Source organism: Hydra vulgaris, chromosome 09, assembly GCF_038396675.1.
Source record: "Hydra vulgaris chromosome 09, alternate assembly HydraT2T_AEP".
NCBI lineage: Eukaryota > Metazoa > Cnidaria > Hydrozoa > Anthoathecata > Hydridae > Hydra > Hydra vulgaris.
In genome coordinates this window covers 33,028,739-33,056,046 of record NC_088928.1, presented here as the reverse complement: position 1 = coordinate 33,056,046, position 27,308 = coordinate 33,028,739, and the positions used below count along the sequence as shown (strand labels likewise).

The following is a 27,308-nucleotide window of genomic DNA, read 5'->3' as shown; positions in this document are numbered from 1 at the left end:
TGTTAATGCATTTATCTTTCTTACGTATATATGTTGGTGAGTGTATGCATTGATACAAAAATGAATTATTGTGTTAATAAAATTTGCTTCAATTGATTTGCTTGGTCCTTTGAATTTTGTTGAATAGTCATCATTCCAAACAATATTAGGATAATTAAAATCGCCTGTGAGTAATAGTCCCGAAAAACGGTTACCATCAATAGATTTTTTAGCTAAAGTTATACAATTGTTAATTTCTTTAGCAGTTTTCTCCATCATTTTTGGTGGGCGGTATATACAACCAATCAGCAACTTGTTACTTTTACTGATTGGGAGTGAAAGCCATAGCTGTTCAGAATGTTTAAAAGTAAAACAAGAATGAATTTGAGAAAAGCTTAATTCAATTACGTTTAGGCAAGTTCTTGAATAAATAGCAACTCCTCCTCCATGACCATTTCTGTCATGTCTGAAAAGATCATAATTTTTTATACTCGGAGATGATATTTCATTAAACCATGTTTCGGTAATAAATATAATGTCTATAGATGTTGAGAGAGCAATATCAGATAGTTCAAGTAACTTTTCTTTGTTTAAAGATGTAGAATTGGTATAAAGACATTTAAGCTTGAACGAGTGTCATTTAGGAAGTTATTATTATTATTGATAGAATTTATAAAAGGTTGTTTTTTATTGTTTACTGTAGAATTTTTGCTAAAAGTTTTGTAGTTGTTGAGGTTTTCGAGCATTAGCTGCTGTTTTGGTATTAATGAATGGATGTTTTTCTTTTCCATTGAATAAACGGGTCTGTGAGACATCAACGCAGCGAACCCGGTCACCGCGAATGACAAATCTAAAGGGCTGATCAAGAATATCATTTTTGTGTAGATCCTCATTAGTCTCCTGTCTTTCTTTGAATAACTTAACAAACTCAGCTTGTTCAGCTATAGTTCTTTCAGGTCGAATGTGGATGTTTTTATATATACCTTTACAAAGGTATTTAGCAGCTGCAATTACTTGGTTGCGTGCATCATTATTTTCAAATTCAACTATAACTGTTGGTTGCGACTGTGATTTTACATTTATTTTTTGGTTTGAACTAAATACTTTGACATTGGCATTGAGACTTAGTGAATGCAAAATATCTTGAACTGTCTTAGTTTCTTCTTCTTTTTTTTCAAGTAGATTAATTTTGTTTGATGAGATGCCAATAAATATGGCTTTTTTGGAATTATTTTCGCTAAGTTTAGAGTTTTCTGATACTGCTTTTATAATTGCAAGATTTTGGGGGGAACCAGGTTTGATAAATAATGAGGCAACATCCAGATATGAAGGTTGTGTAGATTGAGTGGTACATTTTGTTGTTAAACTTTCTAGTTTGGAAATTTTATCATTTAGTTTGCTTATAACATTATCCTTCTTTGCATTTTCATTACGAAGATATTCAACTTCAGATTTAAGTTCAACCACACATTGTTTTAATTCAAACAACCATTCATCCAAAAGTTTGATTGAAACATTTTCCATGTTCCTAGCTGGATCAACTGATGGACCAATAACCATTTTAGATCCACCAGGATGACTTCTTAAAGTTTCATGCGTTTCAATATATATATATATATATATATATATATATATATATATATATATATATATATATATATATATATATATATATATATATATATATATATATGTATATATATATATATATCTTGTAAACACAGTAAAGCACTAAAAAAAAAAAAGTGTTTTTCTCCGTATATATATATATATATATATATATATATATATATATATATATATATATATATATATATATATATATATATATATATATATATGTATATATATATTATAGTTTTTCATAATTATGTTAAGTATTATGTTATGTATTGTAGACTTATATTATGTATTATGTTGTGTATTGTATTGCGAATTGCAAAGTTTTTACTACTTTAAATCTCTTTTTGGTTTGGATAGAGTAAAAATAGTTTGTTTGTTTTGTTTCTAATAATTTCAAAGTTCGGGTTCGATCATCAACAATTAAAAAATTCATTAAGATTTTTTAGAATAAATACAGTTTGATAAAAATAATTACAGGGTTCATTACAAATCATTAGGTTTTTACCTATGAAAAAAAAATTATTTTTGTTTTTATTTAATCCTATTTTTACTTATTATTTTTCCTATAAAGGTCTATAAAAACTTATTTTGTAATGAAAACTTCAATTTAAAAAAATTAAATAATTGGTCTAAAACAACAAATTTACCCAAAAAAAAACAAAATGACCCAAAAAAAACCAACCTGGCTGCACTATAAGTGAAATTGCATTTTGTAAGACTGTGAAAAAACTGGCTAAAAAAGAATAAATAAAAATTTGTACAATATCTTTTCTATTAGTTCATAATAACTTTTTGTTCAGAGTCTTCGTTTATAATGACTTTATTTAGAGTAGAATATATAAAAGAAAGTCATTGTCTTAGTCTACTGTCAGAATTTTTTTGCATGACATTGTCAATCCATAGTTTAAAACCTATAATAATGAAACAACTCTATTAGCAAGACTACTATGTGTTATTTAATATTTAAAAAATGTTATCTTAAAGGTGGTTGATTATATAGATTTAAAGATGGTTAAGAATGTTTTGATCAGTTATAAAGTTTCATGCATTGAAATTATTTTACACAACTATTTCTATTCAAAATCTTATGTTATGGTCTTATAAATGAGCACAAAGTTACAACACATATATTCTAATGTGTTAACAAAACATGAATTACTTGAATTAAAAAAAAAAATTTTAATTTGTTTACTATTACTATGTAGGGGAGAGTGTGTATGAAAGAGCCAGTTTTAAAATGGCGTAAAAAAAACTCAATTGTAATAACTTTTTTTTTTTTTTTTCAATTCAATAATTACATTATTGGGTAATATATTAAATATTAAAACTAAAATCGAATAACAATGCTAATAATCTATCATACACCTGTTTTAAAAAAAGAAAGAAAACAGCTCTTTTATAACATTGTGTCAATGAAAGAGCCACCTCTGTGCCATGAATAAGCCGTAACTTTTTTCGAACGACTATCAGCGTAACTTTTTTTTTGAACAATTTTGAACAAATGATAAAACAGCTTTAATAATAGTATTACAAATTATTCAAAATCAAAAACTACAAAATCAAAAACTACAAAAACATCAGAACCATTTTTTGCAGAAGAAGTTAATGACACCTTTGAAGCCACAAGATTCATGTGCCCATCCTTCACATACCTTGCACTGGTACAATTCTTTGTTGGTCTTACCATATTGTCCATTACATGCAATACAATGATTTTTATCATCCTCTTCACAAACATTCTGTTTTTTTATTTCTGATAAATCTATTTTATCATTGGGTACCACTAGAATCAATGGAATCATACTTTTTTTTTGTATATTTTTTTGTTTTAAACTTCTTAATAACACTTTTTTTAGGTTTTTTTTTGTTTCTTTCTCTTCAATTTTATTTTTCTCAGGAGTGTCTGTGATTTTAGCAGAGGCCATTTTACGATCCTTATATTTTAAATTCTTTCTAGGTCCTGATTTTAAATAAGGCCTTACAATTTTCAGAATAACAATTTGTTGCTGTGATATTGGTGGCTGTATTAAAGATTCTGACAATGTTATTATTTTAGCCAAATTATCTGTTTTTGTGGGTTTAACATTTGAGTTTCCAGGACCATCTGAAGTATCAATATGGACAGTGATGAGTTGTGTTGAGGATATCAAGTTTTGTGGAGTAGCATCATCTAAAAGAACTGGCTCAGGTCTATCAGTTACGTAAGATGTAAAAAAATCATTGTCAGAAAAGTTTTTGGAATTTAAAGGTTAAATGCCAGTCTTGATAAATCCATTTGTAATATTTATCATGCTGAAAGCGGCTAAAAAAGCATCTCTAGCCAACTGCACAACCTGATAAATGCTGACTGTTTTTCTAGGATTTGATAGCATCCAATCATTCATAGCTATTCTGTATCTTGTTTTAAATGGGCCATAAACTGCAACATCTAAAGGCTGTAACCTATGGCTGCAATGTGGTGGAAAAGTTAGAATTTTTACAAAATGTTGTCTAGCAAATTCTATCAGACGAAGATTAACATTCCCATGGTATGATTATCTAATATTAATAAGACAGGATTTTTTTCACTTGGCTTACAAAATTATTATCCATTGCTTTCACAAAATTATTTTCAGTCATCTATCCTGAAACATGTGATAAACCCAATGCTCCAGAAGGCCCATTATTCAACATGTGATCCTTATAATTTACTCGAGGAAAAAAGAACACAGGAGGTATAGTACCGCCTCCAGCGTTAACAAAAAAAAGAGTAGTCACGAGTGTACCTTGTTCTACTGATGTAACCTGTCCTATTTGTTTTGATCCCTTTGCAGCTATAATCTTTGGAGGAGCTGAAACGGTACTGCATCATGTTTCATCCGTATTAAAAAATCATGTGTGATGGAAATCTATACTTTTTGTAAATGCTGGTTAGCTTTTCAAAGAATGTGTTAACATTTGTTTTGTTGAAACTTGTTGCTCTGGATAAAGATGTGCTTTCAGGTTTCCCGACTGACAAATCTTTGTGCCTCATCACAAAGCCACGAAGCCATTCCACAGATGCTATTTTATCACCCTTCCATCTTTCAGAACAAATATTATTCACCTCTGCATACTGAAAAGCTAGTTCCCTTGTTTGTTTTTTGTTAAACCATGACACATTTTAGATGCAGTTTTAAGATACGAAACTAATAAATCCTCTTGATATTTAGAAAAAATGCACCTGTTACCTATATTTGGGCAATGTACATACTGATCCTCAGTATTCCAAACCTTTTTAATCACTTTTGCTAAATAGGCTCTTGATATTCTAAACAACAACGCTGTTTTTTTGATGGACTGGTTGCCAGCATTCACTTCCCTTACAGTCATTTCTATTGCTGAAGTTGTGGGCCTTTGTCGCTTATTCGTAGTTGATGACATGTTTTTCTTTTAATGATAAAAAATATTAAATGAGAATGAGAATAATGAAATAATATAATAATATAATAATAAAAATACATAAAAATATAATAAATACATAATAGAATATAATAAAATGAATCAAACAATACAAAAAAAGTTTTAAAAAATTATTTAAACTTTAAAAAAAAATATGGCTTTTTCAGAACTTTGACTTTTAAAAATTTTATTAAATATTATTTTAAATTCAAACGGAGCTATGTTTTACAACGTCTGGAAAAGTCATTAAAACAACTAATTTCAGTAGAATAAGCTCAATGAAGCATTACGAAAAATATATGCAGTCGTTAAAGCGCAAAACGATTATTTAGTATAAAAAAAAGGTAAATAAAAAAGTCGGCTTATTCATAGCATAAACAGTCGGCTCTTTCAAAAAATTGTTTGGTTAAATACATAACCTTAAATTAAACAATTTTGACAAAAGCTTTATTCTAATATTTTTGTGTAAATGAAGGGCAAATATTTATATAAGAATGCAGCATGTTTCTTTTATCAAATATTAATTAAACTTAATCTTAAAAATAAATAATTAAACCATCAAAAAATTACTTTTCATTTTCAAAATCTTTAGTGCTCCCTTACAACGCTATTTATTTTAGTAGAACTGTACATTTTTTGTCGGTTACAGGTATCCAGTGTTGCCACACAAAAAGTTAAATACAATAAGGATTGGATCCCAGTAAGTTAGAAATAATGGTATTGGCTCCTTCAAAACCTGGCTCTTTCATACACACTATCCCTTACCTACCTACAACTACCTACCTGTGTTCAACTCCCTCTTTTTGCAGTTTCTGTTTTGCCAATCAAAAATACCTTCAGTGAAAAAATTGAATGTCCTTATAAGATTTTGCATCCTTAAAAAATGTTGAATGTCCTTATAAGATTTTGCATCTATAAAACAATCAAAACAGCCTATACATGTAATAGTATATTTACACATTGTTTAATGTTAAACAGTTTTTTTTCAAGGATCTCAAAATCTACTTTTCTGTGCTTAGGGTTTTCTAATAAATTAATTTAAAAATATTTTATTCTTTATTAATGTAAAAGCTTTAGTTGTTATTGAAAATGAGTGAACTATCAAATTAATGCTAGTAAACCATAAAATTTTTAAAATAATTAACTAATGAATTAAGTTTTGATAAACTCAGTTCATAGAAAAGCAAATAGAGTGCATTACTATCATAAACATTACTATCACATTAAATAAATATTTATTGAAAAAAAGAGTATTTTTTTTTTAGTGTATAAATGAAGTGTGCAGAGGAAAATCTTTTTCACCACTGCGAAGCTCTTCTTCTACTGAAACAATTGATTGGCAGAACATTAAGTATTTAGTTGTTGTGTTTTTTTTCAATTTATATATATATTTTTTAATATTTTTTTTTATAAGCTTTATTTATGTCCAGAATTCAGGAAATGATTTCGGATGAACATAGAGAAGCTGGTCGTATTCCAAGAACTGTTGAATGTGAATTAACTTCTGGACTTGGTAAAAATTTAAGTATTTTGTTCTTTGTCTTTATGTATATATACGCTACTGATCAAAAGTTCAGAAGCAGTTAATATTTTGTTGAAAAATTGAAAGTAATGTTAATATATATTGATGAAATCAATTTTTAAGATATAGTTTCTTCATTTTGAACAGATTTTAAAATGTATTTGAAATTTTTTTAATCTGTATAATAAAACTACTTATATATACTTTTATTAATGATAAGAGATGATTTGAAATTGTTTTAATCTAATAAACAAAACAAACACATTTGGACCTGTCTAAATATAAAATCTATAAAATTGTGTTACCAAAGTTATTAGTTAACATCTTTCAGTCAGTTGTTACTAGCAGACCGATAAGATATCCCTTCATTAACAGTTTGCTAAACAAATTATAGTAGAGTGGTGTTTTTATAAAAAAACAAATCAAAGCAAAGTTAAATGAAATATGTCTAAGTAAAGTGTCAGCTGTTAAAAGATGAATGTACTCTGCCAGTCTCCAAGGATGTGTAGCAGCTAAAAAGCCAGAATTGACAAAAAAACAAGAAAACAGATTGTTTTGAGCAAAACTTATAGAGATTTCTTGAAGAATAGAAAAATGTATACTGGAAGAACAAATCCAAATTTTTGGTTCTAACAGAAGAGTGTTTGTCCAACAATCTAAGAATGAAAGGGTGTATAGTGACAACAGTTAAATATGTTGGAGGGAATGTAATGGTTTGGGAATGTTTTGAAAATAATAAGCCAGGAAAAGTAAAAGCAGATGGCAAAATTGATCACCAACTAGTGCTACATAGATGTGGGAATATCTGTAAACAGAATGGTACTCATTAAATAACAAATAGATTTTATTGTGCATTAAATAGGTTGATATGTTTTATTGTGCATTAGATAGATTTGGAGAGGTTAAGGCTATCTCACTCGACATTTCTGAAGACTTTGATAAAGTTTGGTATGCTGGTCTTCTCAATAAGCTCATGTTATCAGGTTACATCTTTAAGATAATTGAATCCTTCCTTACCAATTGTAATTATACTTTTTTTAGTTTACATTAACGATCTCTCAGAAATTCTCATGTCTTTGTGGCTTTGTTTGCTGATGATACTACCATTTATTGTTGTCCAGCACTCTCTGATTGCTTGGAGGGGGCATTTGAGCTTAAAAAGGATCTCACTTCTGCTATAGCATGGAGCTCTCAGTGGCTGGTGAACTTTAACAGATGAAACTCAATTTTTTTCACCTAATCGTTATTGCAACAATTTAGACCTTCCTATATTTATAAATGGTAATATACTCAATGAGTCACCTACGCTTTGTCTTCTAAGATTAACTCTTACATCCGATCTTTCTTGGAAACCATATATCAAATCCATTTTTTATAAATCTCAAATCCACCCTTGTATGGAATTCTGTTGCTATATAAATATGTTGCAAGTTTGTAGAACAGATGATTTTTTCAATATGTTTATGTTAAAAACAAACCAGTGAAATTTGGTTTCCGTGTGGTCAATTTAAACTTTCTTGTGCTGTCAACCTTTTTAGAAGCTTTTACATTTTTTTTACTGCCTTGCACAGCCATCAGTGAATAAATCTAATTTAGACAGATTGGGAAATTTTTTTTTTTAATGTGGGTATGATTAAGTTGAAGTACTTTGTACACATAGTTTACATTGTGTGTAATGTTGGCTGATATAAAGCAATAAGAAATATGTTTTAGTACATGTTCATTGTCTTTATAGTGTTACTAATTGATGCAAAAAACATTATTGGGTGTTCCAGTGACAGCTTTGTATTTCATTTTGGACTACAAAAACATAGCTTTCTGCGAAGTCGCTAATAGTTATAATGTTTGATTTTGTTTATTGATGTTCTTTTCAATGCTTTTATAATCATTTTTTCCAGACATAGTTTAAAATAAATCACTTAAGTCATAAAACATTTTAATGAAACCTTCTGGCTGTTCTAATGAGTTTTTTTTATTGAAATGTAAATTTAAATATAAAGTTAAATTTTTTTAGAAATTTTTATATTAAATCTTTATGTAAGATTTTACCTTTATACAATAGAGAAATAGCCAACAGTCTTTATGTAAGATTTTACCTTTATACAACAGAGAAATAGCCAATAATCTTTTTTCCTCAAAATCTGTCTAGCAATCTTTGCCTTGTATTCTTAAATTCAAATTTATTACTTCTGATATGAACCAACATGGTGGTGCCAGAGTGAGAAGTTGAACAATAGTTCTTTTGTCAGAACAGATAATTTTCTTTTTTATCAAGCTTCTAATTTCATCAAAGCTTTCAGCCTGTTTTTTGAGGCTACTTGTATCATAACACATTTTTGAGGGATCATTGAGGTGACTTTCAATTTTTGAGGGATCATTGAGGTGACTTTCAATTTTTCAACTTATGTTACTTATAATTTCGTTAATGAATCTTTGATGTGCAATGAATGCAACTTTTCACTTTCCTCTTGAGAGTATATTTTTTGATGATTTTGAATGAAATATATTCAAATTTTCGAAATCTTTGTTAACCTCCTATCTTTTTAATTTGATCCTCATCATCTTGTTCACTCTGCCTTTAGAAGTTCCTCTTTTGGAAGAACTTGTTTTCTGGCAATCTATTGCTTACAAGGTTTTCAGAGATTTTCTCAAGAGCAATATTTAGCTACATCTAGTCATGACTTCTGACTCTTATTGTAACTTCACCAAGATGTTCTAAAAAATAATTTTTATAAAGCTTGTTTGCACATTTTTCTAAAACTATTTTGTTGTTTTAGAAAGAAAAAATTAAAAAATTACGTATACTTACTTGTGATTTTCTTTGTATGTGCATCAAATGGATCACAACAACCTTTCTGATATATTGGATACACTTTCAAATATTTTGTAATGTGTTTTTCATATAATATTAAGTTTGATTATTCAATGTTACAGTGTAAATAAATAGTTTTTCCTTCATTGCAGAAAGTTTCAATAACATCTTGTTAGCTTTCACATGCTTCTTAAGACATTAAGTTAATAGAAAACATCTTAATAAAATTATTTACTTAGCATGATCCATATATTGAAAGTAATTCTTAAAGCAAATAAATTTATCTTTCCTACTAAAATTTTTCTATGAAAAAAAAAGTTTTTAGTGTTAAAATAGTTCAAATCTATTTAGATGCTACCTTTACCATGATGTTTTGCACTTGTAGATATTTTTATTTTTATATATCAAATTTGTTAAATTGTTATGATCACAACATTTATCAATTAAATGTTCTACATGTGGTTCTATAACTCAATTTTTATGAACAATATAATTGCCAAAATTTAATAAACAAATACACATGAGTATCACACTGTGTTCAGTTTTTTATAAAAGTAAAACATGTGTTTTTTAGTAGTTATGTAATTATGCAAGACTTCCTAAACATACACATTGTTTTATATTGAGTCTTTATACCAAATTAAATGTTTAATCAGAATTCTATAATTTTTTTATTAATTTATTAAAAAAGTGATATATCTTTAAATTTCTACATGTTACTGTTGTTTTTCCAACTTTTTGGGTGAACTTTTCTTTGTAAGATGCACCACCCAAAGAAGTTTAAAGAAAATATAAGGACACATGGTTCAAAATTTACTTATCTTGAGTGATTTGATGTGGAATTACCCAAAAACTATTTGTAGGCCTTCAATACATAGTGCAGGTATTAATTATAAATGAGAGATTTGGTTGGGGCAGGTAAAATCTGCCTATGAAAGATGTGTATTATCTATTGCACAACAAGGTCTGCAAAATACTTATATATTCTGCACACTTTATTCTTTAAAAAAGAATCAAAGGGTTAAAAAAATAAATTTGTTTTTGACAATATTTAGATTTCCTTGATTCAAAACTGCCAGTCCAACCTTTTAATCAATGCATGTTCCTGAAGCCTTCATCTGTTGTTATATTTAAGCATGGCATCATAATTTTTTACATCTAAGTATGTACGTATATATATATATACATATATATATATATATATATATATATATATATATATATATATATATATATATATATATATATATATATATATATATATATATATATATACAGTATGCAAAAAAAATAATTGTACACTTAAAAAAAAAATCAAAGTTTTAAAGATTGCATCAAAAAAATGAGTTTTCCGTTAAAATATTTGAAATTTTTTTTTAGATATCTTATCAAGTATTGTTTTAAGAATATATTTGTGTATTTGTGAGTTAATTGCTTTTCAAGCCTATCAAATTTTACACAATTGACCTAATGATGCATAAAATTGACTGCAAAAAAAATAATTGTACAGTTCAAAAATAATGTCAAATTGATCAAATTCTATGGAAATTAGTATCGAGTAGGGCCTTCTTTAGCCTTGGTGGCCTCATCTAGATGATTTGGCATCGAGTTGATCAAACTTTGGTTCTCTTCTGTTGTTATATTATCCCATGCCCTCATTATAGCTTCTTTTAAGTTGTCTTTGCATTTAAATGCTCGGTCGCCAGTTTTTCTATCCAAAATATACCACAAATTTTTTATTGGATTTTTAGTCCAGACTTTGAGATGGCCATTCCAAAAACATTGATGTTATTTATGTCAAAGTATACCTTCGTTTTCTTGGCGGTATGTTTTGGATTGTTATCCTGCTGGAGTATGAAATCACTTCCTATTCTCAATTTTTAAGTATATGGTTGCCATCGTATTTCCTCTTCATATTTCCTCTTCCATGCATTACACTACCTCGCAAACAACTCAATTTATAAGCTTCTCCATTTTTTGACACACTTTTTGAACTCTATCCGATGAGACGAGATTGTATTTTGATTCATCTGAGCACAAAATTTATTTCCAATATGATATCAGCATTTTTTATTACTTTGATGCAAATTCCAATTTTATTTGTTAAGAAAATAAAAAAGGTTTATTTCGAACCACTCTACTTCTATATCATTGTTCTCTTATACAATTTCTAATTGTTTGAGGAGTCACTGTGATGTTATGATCTTCTTGAATTTTTAAAGCTAATTTAGCTGGCTAAACAAATTTATTTTTCTTCACATTAATGATGATATCAATGATATTTTGATCAATTGCACTAGTGGTCTTGTGTTTTCGTCCTTTATAACACTAGTAACGGTTCCAATCAAATTATGCTCTTTAACAATTGAGAAAATGAAGTTATGCTTTGACACAAATAACATCAGTGTTTTGAAATGGCCATCTCAAAATCCGGACTTGAATCCAATAGAAAATTGGTGGTATATTTTGGACAGAAAAACTGGCAACCGAGCATTTAGATGCAAAGACAACTTGAAAGAAGCTATAATGAGGGCATGGGATAATATAACAACAGAAGAGAACCAAAGTTTGATCAACTTGATGCCAAATCATCTGATGAGGCCACCAAGGTTAAAGGAGGCCCCACTCAATACTAATTTCCATAAAATTTGATCAATTTGACATTATTTTTAAAATGTATAATTATTTTTTTTGCATTCAATTTTATGCATCATTAGATCAATTGTGTAAAATTTGATAGGTTTGAAAAGCAATGAATTCACAAATACACAAATAAATTCTTAAAACAATACTTGATAGGATATCTAAAAAAACTTTCAAATATTTTAACGGATGACTATTTTTTTGATGCAATTTTTAAAACTTTGATTTTTTTTTTAAGTGTACGATTTTTTTTTTTTGCATACTATATATATATATATATATATATATATATATATATATATATATATATATATATATATATATATATATATATATATATATATATATATATATATATATATATATATATATATATATATATATATATGCAGATAAATCTCATGTAACTGAAATTTGTTTATGAAGCAACTCTTGTGTACCACAGAATTGAAATAGTTTTATGATGATTGCTTTAAAAATTTTCATGCAAAATCATTCACAAATTAAAGCAATCGTTCAGAAATTTTGTGAGCCAGGACATTGTTTTATCCAGGATATAGACAGTTTACAAAGTATTATTGAAAGAAATATGGAAGTAGCTGAATTTTACAGTCCAAATGTAATTCTGTAAAAATGTAAAACTTGATTGGATTTTTCGAGGTATGGATTTTAGAATTCTGACAAGGCAGAATTCTAAAATCCATACCTCGAAAAATCCAATCAAGTTGATTCAAATTAAAGAGCAGATGGTGGACTTACAAACCGTTGCTAAGAATTATTTATTGATTAAAAATGTTCCATATGCTAAAGTAAAGATACTTAAATACTTAGCAGGTAAGCCTGAATGTTGAATATAAAACTGAGTTTAGTTCTGAATGGAAGTTGAAAAATATTCTCAACTATAACACCAGACACCAAAATTCAAATAATAAAAAAATTGTAAATGATGTAAAGTTTGTGCAACCGAAAATGTTTAAAGAAAAAAAAAGAAATCTCAAAAAAATAAGTAAAAGATCTAAAATCAATGTTAAAATTTATGCCACTTCAAGACAAAGAATACATGTCATCGGTCTTACAAACATTCACCTAGTGTTTAATTTTAACTGTTATCGATTTTTGTTATCTTAATCGCGACCAGCTTAAAATTTGTAACCAACAAAATTAAATATATATTTTTTTTAATTCTGAAACTAATTTTGTATTATTTATTGTTTATATAGTGTCAACATAATTTACGAACAAAAAATTATGTTTTGCAATCTTTTTTGGTTTTATGCTTTTCATAACTGCATTAAAATATTTAAAAAATAATTTAGTGTTGGTGAGTCCAGGTCTCACCAACACTGGAAAAGCAATTTAATTCCATTTTTTAAAAATTACTTTCTCTTAAGACAATTTACAATTAGACTTAAAAATATAAATATTTTACAAAAAGATAAACTGTCAGTATTTCTGCTCTAAAATTTAAAAATTGAATTACTTCGAATCTCAAAAAGTGGAGATACAGCCTCTTGGTTCTCGGCTGATGTTGTGCCAAAATATGAGACTGACCAAGTCAACTACTTGTTTTCATTTCTTTTAAGTAAAAAGGACTGTTTTAAGTGCATATATTGTCTTTGCCATCCACCTTGTCTTATACAAAGCTCCTGGGATCCCAAAACAGAAGTCATTTCCAGTGCAACCCCTTGAGAGCGAAATTCGCAATAATTTGTTTTAGTTTTGTAGTACTTATTTGGGTAATTTTCGTCTTTTAAAAGTTCTTGAACAGGAGTTTTTTGAACTTTTGGAAGATCTGGTTGTCAGGATCATTTAATCGTAAACTGCAACACTTTTTGAGCACTCTTTTCTATTTATAAACATTTATAACAAATTTATAGACATGAAGTCAGCAAGGTAACCACAATAATCTTCATTTGAATTCATTTTTATTTTGGTTCACACTTGTTGTGAACACACGTGTTGGATTATTTTTATATTAAATAAAGTAATATCAAACGACATACCAATGATATTTTGTAAATTGAACAACTTTCTGAATAAATACTTTACCATCCCCTTGTCCAGTGCATTTTTAAGCCGATTAAATATCAAAAAAATTCTCAAAATATCTACCAGTCACTAGAACTGCTTCTCAATCTTCGAAAAAGCTTCTCAATCTTCGAAAAAGGGAACTCCCATAGGTAACTGGCAACAGTGGTTTACTATTTCAATGTAAGAACCAAATAAAGAAGATTTTTAAAAAGGTACTTTTTAATTTTCTGTGCTAGTTTACCTCTATTGATCACCCAAGCTCGGTAAATCATAGACGAATATATGGAAATTAGTAAAACATTGCTAAGGATCTTAGCAGTAGCTATAGATAAAAACTTCGCTTGTTGAATAGAAGCTGTTCTTGTTGAATAGAAGCTGTTCTTGTTGAATAGAAGCTGCTTTTGCAATAGAAGCTGTTCTTGTTGAATAGAAGCTGTTCTTGTTGAATAGAAGCTGCTTTTGTTGAATTGAAGCTGCTTTTGTTGAACAGAAGCTGTTTTTGACTCCAAGTAGAAGTGATTATCAGATCAAGAAGTTTTACTTTAAGACTAGGGTATGTTTTTTTATTACAAGTGTAAAACATGACCTCTTTGTTGCTTGGTGCTAATGATGATACAGATAATCCATCCAAAGTATCTATTATATTGAGATATCTTTGTTCTTGTATGACTTTTTTTCTATTCACATAAACTTTTTTAAGTTTTTATTAACACTTTTTATTAACACTTCTTTTTGAGGCGAAAATCTTGTCTGCTCTACTTGTTGACAATCTTTTAGTAAAATTCTTCTTTTTTAGTAATTTTCTTCTTGTAAGATATTTAATCATGTCCATCATATTTAGTCTAAAAATAGAGATCATCTTTCTAAATCTCATACTTACTTTATCTATATCTCTCGATTTCTCTCAGCACAAATTTCGGTATCCTTATACAACCTCTGTATATTGGCACATATTTTTTTCTGGTAATTTAATAATTAAAGTACCGGTAGATTTAGCAGCATTCAAAAAAGTTTTCTCAAAAGAGTTTTCCAGGATTCAAAAGAGATTTTTTTTTTAATTTCCTTGTGGTTAATAAAGTACTTGTTCTTTTAAAGGACACTGAGCTTGTAATAACTCATCTTTGGGAACTTTTTATAACAACTAAATATCTTTTTTAATTTCCATTTTCAAATATAATTATTAACTTGCAAATAAGAAATTTTAAATAAAAATAATAGAAAGAAAACATACATTGAAACGCAGAATTTTAATATTATAAGTTTTGTTAATTTGAGATAAAAGTGCCCAACCTCCAAATATTGTGCAATCATAATGAATTTTTGTATATATATCTATGTATCAATTTTTTACACATTTAAATTGTAACTTTAAGTGATACAAAGACACACACATATCTTTGTATTTCTTGTAATCGCACTTTAGGAAAAATGAAACACCCATTGCTAAAAATAGAAATAAAAATACAACTATAAACTTTATAATATAAAAGTATAATAGACAATGTTTTTTGAAGAAAAGTTATTTATAAAATTTTCTTAATAGTTGATAGTTGTGTACCTGGAGATGTTATCACATGTACTGGAATTGTTAAAGTAACTTCAGAGGAAAATAGTAATATTTTTTATGCTTATTTTTTTGTTGATTATTTTTAATATTATTTTAAATATTTAAAATAATATATTTGTAAAATATTTTATTTGCTTTTGAATTTTTTAATGTCTTAAATAAGAACGAATATGTTTTGTAGTTTGAAAAAAAAGCCTTACATTTTTTTTATTGAAAAATTGTTATAGTTGTAAGTTTTGATATTAAGAGTTCTTATTTTGTAGGAGATAATAAGTATTGAAAAAATCATTTTGAAATTTATTTAATAATAAATACTTAACATTTTAGATATGGGAAAAACTATTGATACTTCAATATATATATTATATATTCATGCTATTTCTATAACAAACAACAAAGATTCACAAAATAATGTTATTGAAGATGGTTCTTCAGAATTCACATTAAAGGTAGAGTGTTTTAAGTTGTGTATTTATTTTGAAAAATGTAGTTTACAGAACAAATAAAATGTCATTAAAAATTTTCCTTTTTTTAAGAACAAGATAAATTCTGTCAAATTAGTCATGTTAATATAGACATTGTTGCATTTTAATTTAAAGATACAAATAAAAAGAAATACTCTCATATTAATCTTGTCAATATTGAAACTGGAATTTTTTTTTTAACCAACAGGTATTACCATCAGGTGCAAATTGGGAACCTATTATTTCATATAGGCATACAGTTTGTTTTTTTTATATCCTATATTTCTGCAATTTGCTTGGTATTTATTTGGTACCTTTCAATTTGCAACTGTATGCTGGTATTTGCTACCTCATTGCTACATACCATTATAAGTAAAGATAGGCAAGTAATATGCAAAACATTTGCTTTTTTATTATTTTTTAAAAAGTTTTCTACCAAATAATTAGTTTTACACTAAAACAATTTTTAGCTTTCAAAATTCTCTAAATCAAAAAAAAAAGTTTTCATTAAAGTTCTGAAAGTAGTGCTAAAACAACTTAGTGTAATATTTTTAGATTATCAAAATTCTAAAAATTTCTGTTTAAGTTTTCGAAATCAACAACAATTCATTACATAGGAGTTAGTAATTTTTTTCACTTTATTCTTTGACTAAAACATTTTTAATACATGGAATTTTGAGTTTACTAACATATTTCCAACTAATTTTGTGATTAATTAGCATCTTGTATTCTTTTTAGTTGTGAAAAAGTTTTTCTAAACAATTTGTTGCCTTAAGACACTTAATAATTGTAATTTTGCAAAATTAGTTTTGCTGATCAAAAATCATTTTAATTTACAAAGTCGTTTTATACAGTTTGTTTGTTTAATATCAAAAAAATTTTGCTGTTTTAAATATTTCAAAATTAAAATTTATTAAAAATTTTTATAAAAAATAAATATTTTTGAAATTAGTTGAAATCTTGAAAACCTTGGTTTTCTTGTATTATTCTGATTGGCACTGGCATTTATTAGTGTAATAATTAATCTTGTGAGTTTGATTTTCTAAACTTACTTGTAAACAGTAGCCTTTTAAACATTTTGTTTACATCCACACACACGCACACACACACATACACACACACACACACACACACATACATACATACATACATACATACATACATACATACATACATACATACATACACACACACATACACACATACACACATACACACATACATACATACATACATACATACATACATACATATATAAAACACTAACATTTAAACATATTGTTTACATGCAATCGTTATTGCAATAATTTAGATCTTCCTATATTTATGAACTGTGATGTACTCGATCATCACTTAACTCTTCATCTTCTAGGATTAACTCTTACTTCCAATCTCTCTTGAAAACCATATATCAAATCAGTTCCAAAATTAGCATATGTTAAGGTTGCATCTCTTTATTGAGCTCGATACTTTCTTACTTCGGATTCTATTCTCTATCTCTATAAATCTCAAATCCGGCCTTGTATGGATACTGTTGCCATATCTGGGGTGGATCTTCTAATGATGCCCTTTCTCTTTTAGACAAGGTGCAAAAACGCATTATAAACATAGTTGGACCTGCTCTTGCAGCCAACCTCCAACCATTATCACATCGTCGTAATGTTGCTTCTCTTTCTCTTTTCTACAAATATTCTAATGGGCACTGCTCTAAAGAGCTAGGGTCTCTTGTGCCATCTACTAAAATTCATTCTCATGTTACTCGTCATTCAATTAAGTCTCATCCTTTTTCTGTGACTGTTCCTAAGTGCTCCAAAAATCCTTATTTGTCTAGTTTTTTTCCTCGAACATCAGCTCTTTGGAATTCGCTTCCTTCATCTTGCTTTCCTGATTCATATTATTTGCAATCCTTTAAGTCGTCCGTCAATCGTTATTTTGCTCTACAATCTTTTATCTTTTCTCTTCCAGTAACTTCCAACTTTAATTAGTGGTTGCTTGCAGCCTTGTTGGAAGCGAAGATGTTTAAAAAAAAAAAAGCTTTATTAAAACTTTGATTAAATTTGGTATTTATAAATAATTTAAATGCTTCTTATTTCCAGATAGGTTGACAACCATTACTATATATTAAACCTGTGTTTAAACTGTTATTTTATTTATTTACAGGAGTTGCATGCTATTTATAGTTGTTAAATGTTATTTATAGGAATTGTATGCTATTCGTGAAATCCAAGAAGAGCAAAAGTTGTTTCGATTAATTGTTGGTTCATTATGTCCAACTATATATGGTCTACTGGTAAGTTGTTTGTTTTTTTTTGTCAACATTACATACATTAAATTTAAAGATAATTATTTTTATATTCTAGCTTGTTAAATCTAAAAATAATTATTTTTATATTTCTAGCTTATTAAATCTAAAGATAATTGTTTTTTTATATTTTTAGCTTGTTAAAGCAGGTTTGGCACTAGCATTATTTGGTGGTTCTCAAAAATATGTAGACAGTAAGGTACCTTTGATTATTTATGCTTAAGAAAAGTTTCAACAAAATCTAAAAAATTATGAAATTATAAAGTTATAAAATTTTCATTATTTCTTAAATAAATTATTTTCAAGTTATTTGTTCTAGAATTTAATTCCTGTGCGCAGTGATATTCATGTGTTAATTGTTGGAGATCCTGGTTTAGGCAAGAGTCAAATTTTGCAAGCAGTTGCTAACATTGCACCACGCAGTGTATATGTATGTGGCAGTACAACAACTACTACAGGTCTTACAGTGACACTTTCAAAGGAAAGTGGAACTGGTAATTATTCATTAGAAGCAGGTGCTCTTGTCTTGGCTGATAAAGGTGCTTATATTTTAACTTATTGTTATATTTATATAAGTTTTTCAAATTTAATTTGAACTGTGTACGAACCTTTTAGCTCAACTTGCAAATAAATTTTAGCCTAAAAAATTTTAAAAAATTTTAAATAAGGAAAATTTCTTAGTTATCATTTACTCAACAGCCTAAAATATTCTTAACAACAACAAAAAAATTAATTTGCAGACCAAAGATTATTTTGTCCTGCAAATCAAAAAAAAAATTTTTTATCCTGCAAACCAAAAACTATATTAATATATGTTATTATGCACATATCATGTGAATAATAACATATATATGTTATTATGAGTTCAATATGATTTTAAAGGTTGTTGTTGCATTGATGAGTTTGATAAAATGGGCAGTCAACACCAAGCATTACTTGAAGCAATGGAACAGCAGAGCATAAGCATTGCAAAAGCTGGTATTTTGTGTAGGTATGCATTTAAAGTTTATATTTTGTGCATATATGCAAATAAAAATGAAGTATAAAGTTTAAACTTATTTCAAAGTTTATTGAAAAGAAAATTTTTTAGCAATCTTACTTAAGCAAAAATAAAACGCAATTTGCATATAATTTAATAATTTCACTTAATCAAAATTATTCAAAAGTTAATATACTGATAAAAATTAATTTTTTTTCTTCTATATTGGCTTGTAAATGTTTTTAGTTATATTTTCTTCTAAATATTTCCATCATTTTCTACTTTGTTATATTTATAAATACACTTATAACTTGTAAATATAACTTATTTATTATACTGAACTTATAATGTTAAAGGAAATGATGCAAAGTATAGGAGTCCAGGAGTATATATTATTAAAAATGTAATGTTAGTGTAACAGAGGTTTAAACTAAGATTTTATAAATAAGTTTAAAATAAAAAGATTATAAAAATTTAACACATAAGTACGGGGTTGTAGCTCTTTTGGCTAAGAGTGATGCCTTGTGACCTACAGTGACTAATGTGTGCATTTCATCAATTGAAATCTATTCTGTAGGTCTTATGTTTGACTCTGATGTGCTAGCCCATAAGCGCCAGAAGTGAGTGTGTTTAGCTTTCTATTCAACCAATTTGAAAGTGAACAAAAACATAACGAGACCATACTAGAGGACCAAACGATACATACTAATGCACTACACCATCACACCTGTATATATCAACAGTCTCTAAAATCAGTATATCAAATATTTGTTCTTTGTCACATATAATCTACACTCAGAGTGTTAGTTATTTCTCCCCCTGCCCCCTGAGCATCTAACTTCGTTCTTCACCTTCACAATAGTCTTACCACTCACTTTATATTTTCTTATGATCTTTCTATTGTATGACACCATCTACTAACTATTTTTGTTCTCACATCTTCAGGTCTGTGTAACTGGACGGCTCCGTTGGTCACTTTTTTGATCATTGTGTTGCATAAACAATAAATATATTTTTTGTGGCTGGTGAGCCCCGATTTTTCCAATGTACACCACAACGACAAAATGGGCATTAGGTTGTTCCGCTGGATATGGTTATGGTGATCAATAATTTAATGACTATGCTGACACTTACGCACACATTTATTCGGGAGCTCCACTATGCACGTCGGATCAGCGTTCGCTGTCTATGTGCTCAGATCTAAAATCTCACTCCATAGAACATCATTCCTTACAAAGCAGTGGCTCTTTTGGCTAAGAGTGATGGCTTGTGGCCTACGGTGACTAATGTGTGCATTCGATCAATTGAAATCCATTCTGTAGGTCTTATGTCTGGCTCTGATGTGCTAGTCCATAAGCACAAGGAGTGAGTGTGTTTAGCTTTCTATTTACATGATTTGAAAGTGAATGAAAACATAACAAGACCATGCTAGACAACCAAGCAGTACATACTAATGTACTACACCATCATACCTGTAGACATCAACAGTCTCTAAAATCAGTGTATCAAATATTTGTTCTTTTTTTGATTATTTACTTTTGAGTTACCCAAGGGAGAGAGTTACAAGGGTGAGCGATTATATATTTAGACTTTACCAGATGATTAGACATTACTATCATGTGCACCACACTATCACATTTGTAGATATTTTTAGTCTCAATCGCCATTTTTTGTGGCACACCTCATCACCTATTATACTTTTCTATTTTTAATTTATTTATTTTTTTATTTTGTATTTTATTTGTTATTTTTTATTTTTGTTTTATATTAGTAAATTTACATATTTTACTTTGCTTGCATCTCATCAGTTCTTGTAGTTTAGTGGATAGTGTGCCGCTTTTGGTGTCTGCGGTTTCAGGTTCGATGCGAGGCTGCGTCTTTTAGTTGCATTTATTTTGTGTGTATATACAAGCATTTTATCACATCAATTCATGTCAATTATTATCAATTTTGATTATTATGTATTAGACCACTGTCCCCTCCGACATAACACAGATAACTTTATTATACATGTCATTAAGGGTTACAATGAAGCCTATTATCTCTAAATTCTTAAGTAGTGGGCTAACTCTCTACTCACCTAATTAGGGGTGTACATATACCTATAGAGACACTGTACCGATGAACCACCCTTAGCTTACCACCTTGCTAAATCAATTTCTCCATAACTTTCTAGAACAACAAATCAATCTTCACACCATCTGAGGAACAAAGGAAGTTCACTCCGGTTCCAATGAAAGATTTCCGAGGATCGTTTCACAATAAGATAAGGGTGGAAAAAGCAAGAGCCACCACGGAAATGATTAATCGAATGATCACAATCAAATCGGACCATGACCTCATTAAAGCGCAAAGACAAGTACTAAGTAGAGGGATGAGATTTATCCAAAACAACTAATATGTTCCAGGAAGAATGTTCAAAGATGCAATTTTGTATATTTTCAAAGATGCAATTTAAGTAGCATATTCCTTTTTAATTTTTTTCCAAAAAAAAGGATTATGCTACTTAAAGTTCATTTTAAGGACAATGAAGGACCACCCCAACGGATACCAATGAAAAGGAGACTTGACACGGTTTTGGAACCCTCCTGCATGTAAATGCAGGATGATTCAACAGAGGGTGCACGGTTTAGAACCCTACAACAGTGCAAACTTAAATCTTTTCTTTAAAAGGATTAAGAGTGAAATGGACATAGTGCTAAATGAGAAGATAAAGATAATCACCCCAACCTAACGTTGCATCGACAATTGATTACATCTTATTCAAAGGAGTAATTGACGAGAAGACAGCAAATTACATACATCCAAACAATCTGTGTCGCCCTCCCCTGTTCTATGGACTCCCCAAAATACACAAACCTGGAATTCCTCTCCGACTTGTTTCTGCTTGAGATGGTCCCACAGACCACCTCTCATACTTTGTAACTAAGTTCATACAACCACTAAGCTGAAACACTTCCTTCATATTTCAGAGACTCTATACAATTTCTCCACATACTCCAAAATCAACCACTACTGCCTCAAAAATACATCTTCGTTACCGCTGATGTTACATCCCTGTACACTAACTTACCCCATAAAAATGGCATAGAAGCTATCAAACAACTTTTTAATAACACACCACATGGCATAAGACCACCCAATTCACCTCCTGTAGCATATATACAGATTATGATTGACACCATTCTGACAAACACAACGTTCCAGTTTGATGATTGTAACTATTTACAGGGACATTGTTGGGTACACGCATCGCACCACCATACACTAACATATTCATGGGCACATTAGATGAAGCCATCACTGGATAATTCAAGCACAGCATCACCTTTTACAAAAGATTCATTGATGACATTTCCTTCATATTCACAGGCTCTATAGAAGATCTCGAACATGTTACAACATTTATGAACAACCCACCATTAAATTCACTTTTAACTACTCAGACTTCAATTGACTTTATGAACCTAACTCTCTACAAAAATCATCTAGGTATAATACAGAGCACACTTCACCATAAACCCACTGACACAATGAGCCTCCTACATTTCAGTTTATACTACCCACATCATATCACATCAAGTCTCATCCACAGCCAAACAATGAGATATAATAAGCTTATATCTGACTCCCACTACCTATTTAAGGAAATCCACACACAGTGCGTAAGTTAGATCTTAAGGGGTACCATCTTGATATCATTAACAGGAACATTAATAAAGTCCTACTATACATACAGAAAGATCTTATCCACAAAAACAAAGAACCTGATGACACCCACATCTTCCCCATAGTCACACCTTACAATGAACAAGGTATACGAATCAGTATTGTGATATTACACAACTGGCACCTTATCCACAATGATCCAGAACTCTGCACACTTTTCCACCAGCACTCACCCTCACACACACTAATACACTTTCCCTCAGAGATAGACTTATTCGCACTAAATACACTGCTAATCACAATAACTGAACATCCACTGTTTGCTCCAGTCCGTATTTAGCCAGTAGGACGTACTTCTGCCCCCACCAGCATGTTACAGTTTTGTATTTTAAATTATTTTACATAGAAAATATAGCACCTATATTGTTTATGTTTTTTACTTTATTATACAATAATTCAGTAAGTACAAATTGTTATATTATTACTTATTCGACGCTGATAGATACACCAGAAGGCTTTTACAAATACTCACTTACAAAAAACAAGAAGGCCTAGATGTAATTACATAAAAATACTAGACATTTGATTTACACACTTAACTGCTATTTTAGGATAAACGTGCTATAGAGATATTCCTTCGCCAAGCCACGGAAGACACGAATGCATCATCTAATGCAAGTCTTGATAGAGAACGATACATCGTTTATAAAGAAATGAATGGAATATGCTTTCACCCTATAAATACCTGGCCACTATCCATACAGATAATATTCTGGAACATAACTACAACCGACACTGAAACATTTATATTGACAATTTTTTTCATTGGTAACGGATGCTCTCCATACTTAATATTCAAATTCCTAATCCTCGGCTTTAGAAAAAACCGCACAAAATATAACAAAAGGATGTACCAACTGCTGTGGCTAGCTAGAAACATTGAGAACCATTCACATAGATGGTTTTATTTTGACATCTATCTCAATTCTATGAGATCTTTAAACATTGATCCATGTCCATGTGAATGGAAAAACCCCGAAGAAAAACAAAATGATTTACCCATATTTTAGAATAAAAAATAAAATGAATGCATTTTATATCTTATTAAAATACATACTAACCACACAAGGACTACAATGACAAATCAATACAATATATTTTTTACATACGGTACACCCCAAAATAAGACAAAAATAGATAACGTTTAGCATGCGTTCTTTACAAGACAGATCCATTTGTTTATTTCTTTTACCATTCTTTAAGTGGTATATTAGCCACTTGGTTTACTAACTTTTGATGTTATTTTTTTTTTATTTATTACCTTTTAGTCACTCACATTACATTACACCATGAATTTTGGTTGTACTTTTTGTATTCAACTACCATATTGTTAGATTTTTTGATCCTAAGGAATTTTATCTGACGTTGATAAGTCAGTTTGTTTTAGTTTTGCACTACACAGTCTTCAATAGTGTTCTTATGGTTATTATGTAAACAATCTTTGTTTTTTAACTCTATTTTTCAGTCCGCTAGACACCCTTTGATCAATTACGCATCTATGACTTGTGTTGGTCCATTCTTATATAGCATTCTACATAATAAATTAATATTCATTTCTAGTGTATCCACTAATTATATTGTGAATTAGCTGGCTATCTTGAGTTATCAATCTATCAATTTGTTATTATCTAAAACTATTTTCAGTTAGGAGTTATCTCCACCTTTCAGGTGAGATTTATATTCTCTGAACTATTTGTCTTACTAAATTTCACACTACGTTTGTATACCTTTACCATATACTATTTTTATCCTAGTTCATATTGTTATGAGTCATGAATTTCTGGATTGTTATATATACATATATATGTACATAGATATATATTAGGCATATCGTAATCATAAAAATGGTAAGTCACTTTGAAGTACTATGTGCTATGTATATATATATATAGATATAGATATATATATATATATATAGATATAGATATAGATATGTATGCATGTATATGTGTAGAGATATGTGTTTATTTTCATGTTGTGAGTGTGTGTATTTATGCACATATATACAGCTACACCATGTGCATCCCTCACCACCCTCACAAGATTTCTAAGAATGCTGGAGCTATATTAAAAACTGGGATTGGGATTGGGTTTTTTGGTTTTTATAGTGTAGTCCTATTATGTTGCAATATTGACTAGCATGACGTAGAGTGCAGGCAGTGAAATCTGTTGCAAGGACACGCCACTGACAAGTGGCGTTAGTGCAGAGCTTGGGCTCCCCGAAATGTCATTGGTGATCGCAGTGCATTCCTGAGGAGGGGGATCACTTTTAATCCACTACTTAGTTCTAATTGGTTATCGTGGCACCAACATTTTTTTACCTCTTGTAACCATATATTTCAATGCTTTGGTAGCTTTTTATTATATATTTGTTTTATTCACGATATTTAAATATTTTGCTGATACTAGGGAATTGTCAGTTTCCTATTTTTTACTGTTTAATACATTAATTATATCAGATTTATAAACATTTTTTTCACATTTACATATGGACACTATAGCATGGTGGTTAGAACTCAAGGTTCGAACTCTGAATCTTCAGATAATGACGCACTGCGTCATTATCTGAAGCTTTAGAGTTCGAACCTTGCAGAACGCGTATATTTACTTTTTATATTGTCTGAACCATTATTTGTTACAATTTTTTTATTTACTTATTTCATTTTATTAATTTATGTTGTGTGATATTTTAAGTCAACTAGCCATAAATACACCAAGGGATTTATACATACACTATGGGATTATACATCTCCCAGGTTTACGTAACTAGACAGCTCTATTGGTCACTTTTTGCGATCATTGTGTCGCATAAACAATAAATGTATTCTTTGTGGCTGGTGAGCCCCGACTTTTTCCAATGTACACCACAACGACAAAACAGACATTAGGCTATTCCACTGGATGTGGTACGGCAATCAATAACCTAATGACTATACTGACACTCACGCACACATTCATTCGGAAGCTCCACAATGCACGTCGGATCAGCGCTTGCTGTCTATGTGCTCAGATCTAAAATCTCACTCCATAGCACATTATTTCTTACCAGCACAGGGCAGTAGCTCTTTTGGCTAAGAGTGATGGCTTGTGGCCTATGGTGACTAATGTGTGCATTCGATCAATTGAAATCCATTTTGTAGGTCTTATGTCTGACTCTGATGTGCTCGCCCATAAGCGCCAGAAGTGAGTATGTTTAGCTTTCTATTCAACCGATTTGAAAGTGAATGAAAACATAACAAGACCATGCTAGACGAACAAACAATACATACTAATGCACTACACCATCACACCTGTAGACATCAACAGTCTTTAAAATCAGTATATCAAATATATGTTCTTTTTCACATGATCTACACACAGAGTGTTAGTTGTTTCTCCCACTGCCTCCCTTCCCCTTTCCCCGAGCATCTAACTTCGTTCTTCACCTTCACAAAAGTCTTACCACTCACTTTATATTTTCTTATGATTTTTACTTTTTATTCTACAACACCATCTAATAACTGTTTTTATTTTCACATCTCCCAGTTCTACGTAACTGGACAGCTCCGTTGGTCACTTTTCGCGATCATTGTGTCGCATTAACAAGATATAAAAAATTTGGCAAGCAAGTTTAAATGAATTAATTTTACTTATTACAGCACAAATATATTAAAAGTTAATTGATGAAACTAAAAACCTAATTTCATGCAAAAAAAAGAAGTTTTACTAAAAAATAAAGTTTGGTAGTCCTGGAGTCCTAAATAAGTTTTTTTCCTGAATAAAAGTTTATATTTAAATCCATATATTTTAAAAATAATCTCATCATAATTTTTGTGATTAGCTTACCTGCAAGAACTTCTATTCTTGCTGCTGCAAATCCAGTTGGTGGACACTATAATCGTGGAAAAACAGTTTCTGAAAACTTAAAGATGGGTAGTGCTCTCCTTTCAAGATTCGATTTAGTATTTGTTTTGCTTGATCAACCAGATGAAGAACTTGATGGAATATTGTCAGAGCATGTTGTTTCATTGCATTCTAATCTTGATAAGTGAGTAATGACTTGTTTTTGGTTTTTGTTTTAACAAATTTTTTTTTTCCAGTTCAGTAAAAAGCCAATTACTTTCATGTAATGAAAAAAGATTAAAGTGGTTGTGGAGGTGTTATGTAGACTTGGGAAAAGTAAAAGAAAAAAAATTTTCAAGTTTTGAAACATCTCTACATATTGAATCAAGCAAGCTACTTGCATATTGCGACACTA

General features: G+C 29.4%; 1 protein-coding gene across 1 annotated transcript in view; it reads left to right on the top strand.

Moving 5' to 3' along the window:
- LOC100214497 (DNA helicase MCM8) overlaps positions 1-27,308 on the top strand; it is a 37,677-nt gene that overhangs the window by 6,792 nt on the left and 3,577 nt on the right. Inside the window, exons 10-18 of the mRNA XM_065805427.1 lie at positions 6,288-6,373; positions 6,453-6,535; positions 15,574-15,642; positions 15,925-16,046; positions 18,262-18,351; positions 18,500-18,562; positions 18,683-18,902; positions 19,246-19,354; positions 26,892-27,098. Of these exons, the coding sequence (XP_065661499.1) occupies positions 6,288-6,373; positions 6,453-6,535; positions 15,574-15,642; positions 15,925-16,046; positions 18,262-18,351; positions 18,500-18,562; positions 18,683-18,902; positions 19,246-19,354; positions 26,892-27,098 (1,049 nt within the window). The remainder of the gene's footprint in view (positions 1-6,287; positions 6,374-6,452; positions 6,536-15,573; positions 15,643-15,924; positions 16,047-18,261; positions 18,352-18,499; positions 18,563-18,682; positions 18,903-19,245; positions 19,355-26,891; positions 27,099-27,308) is intronic.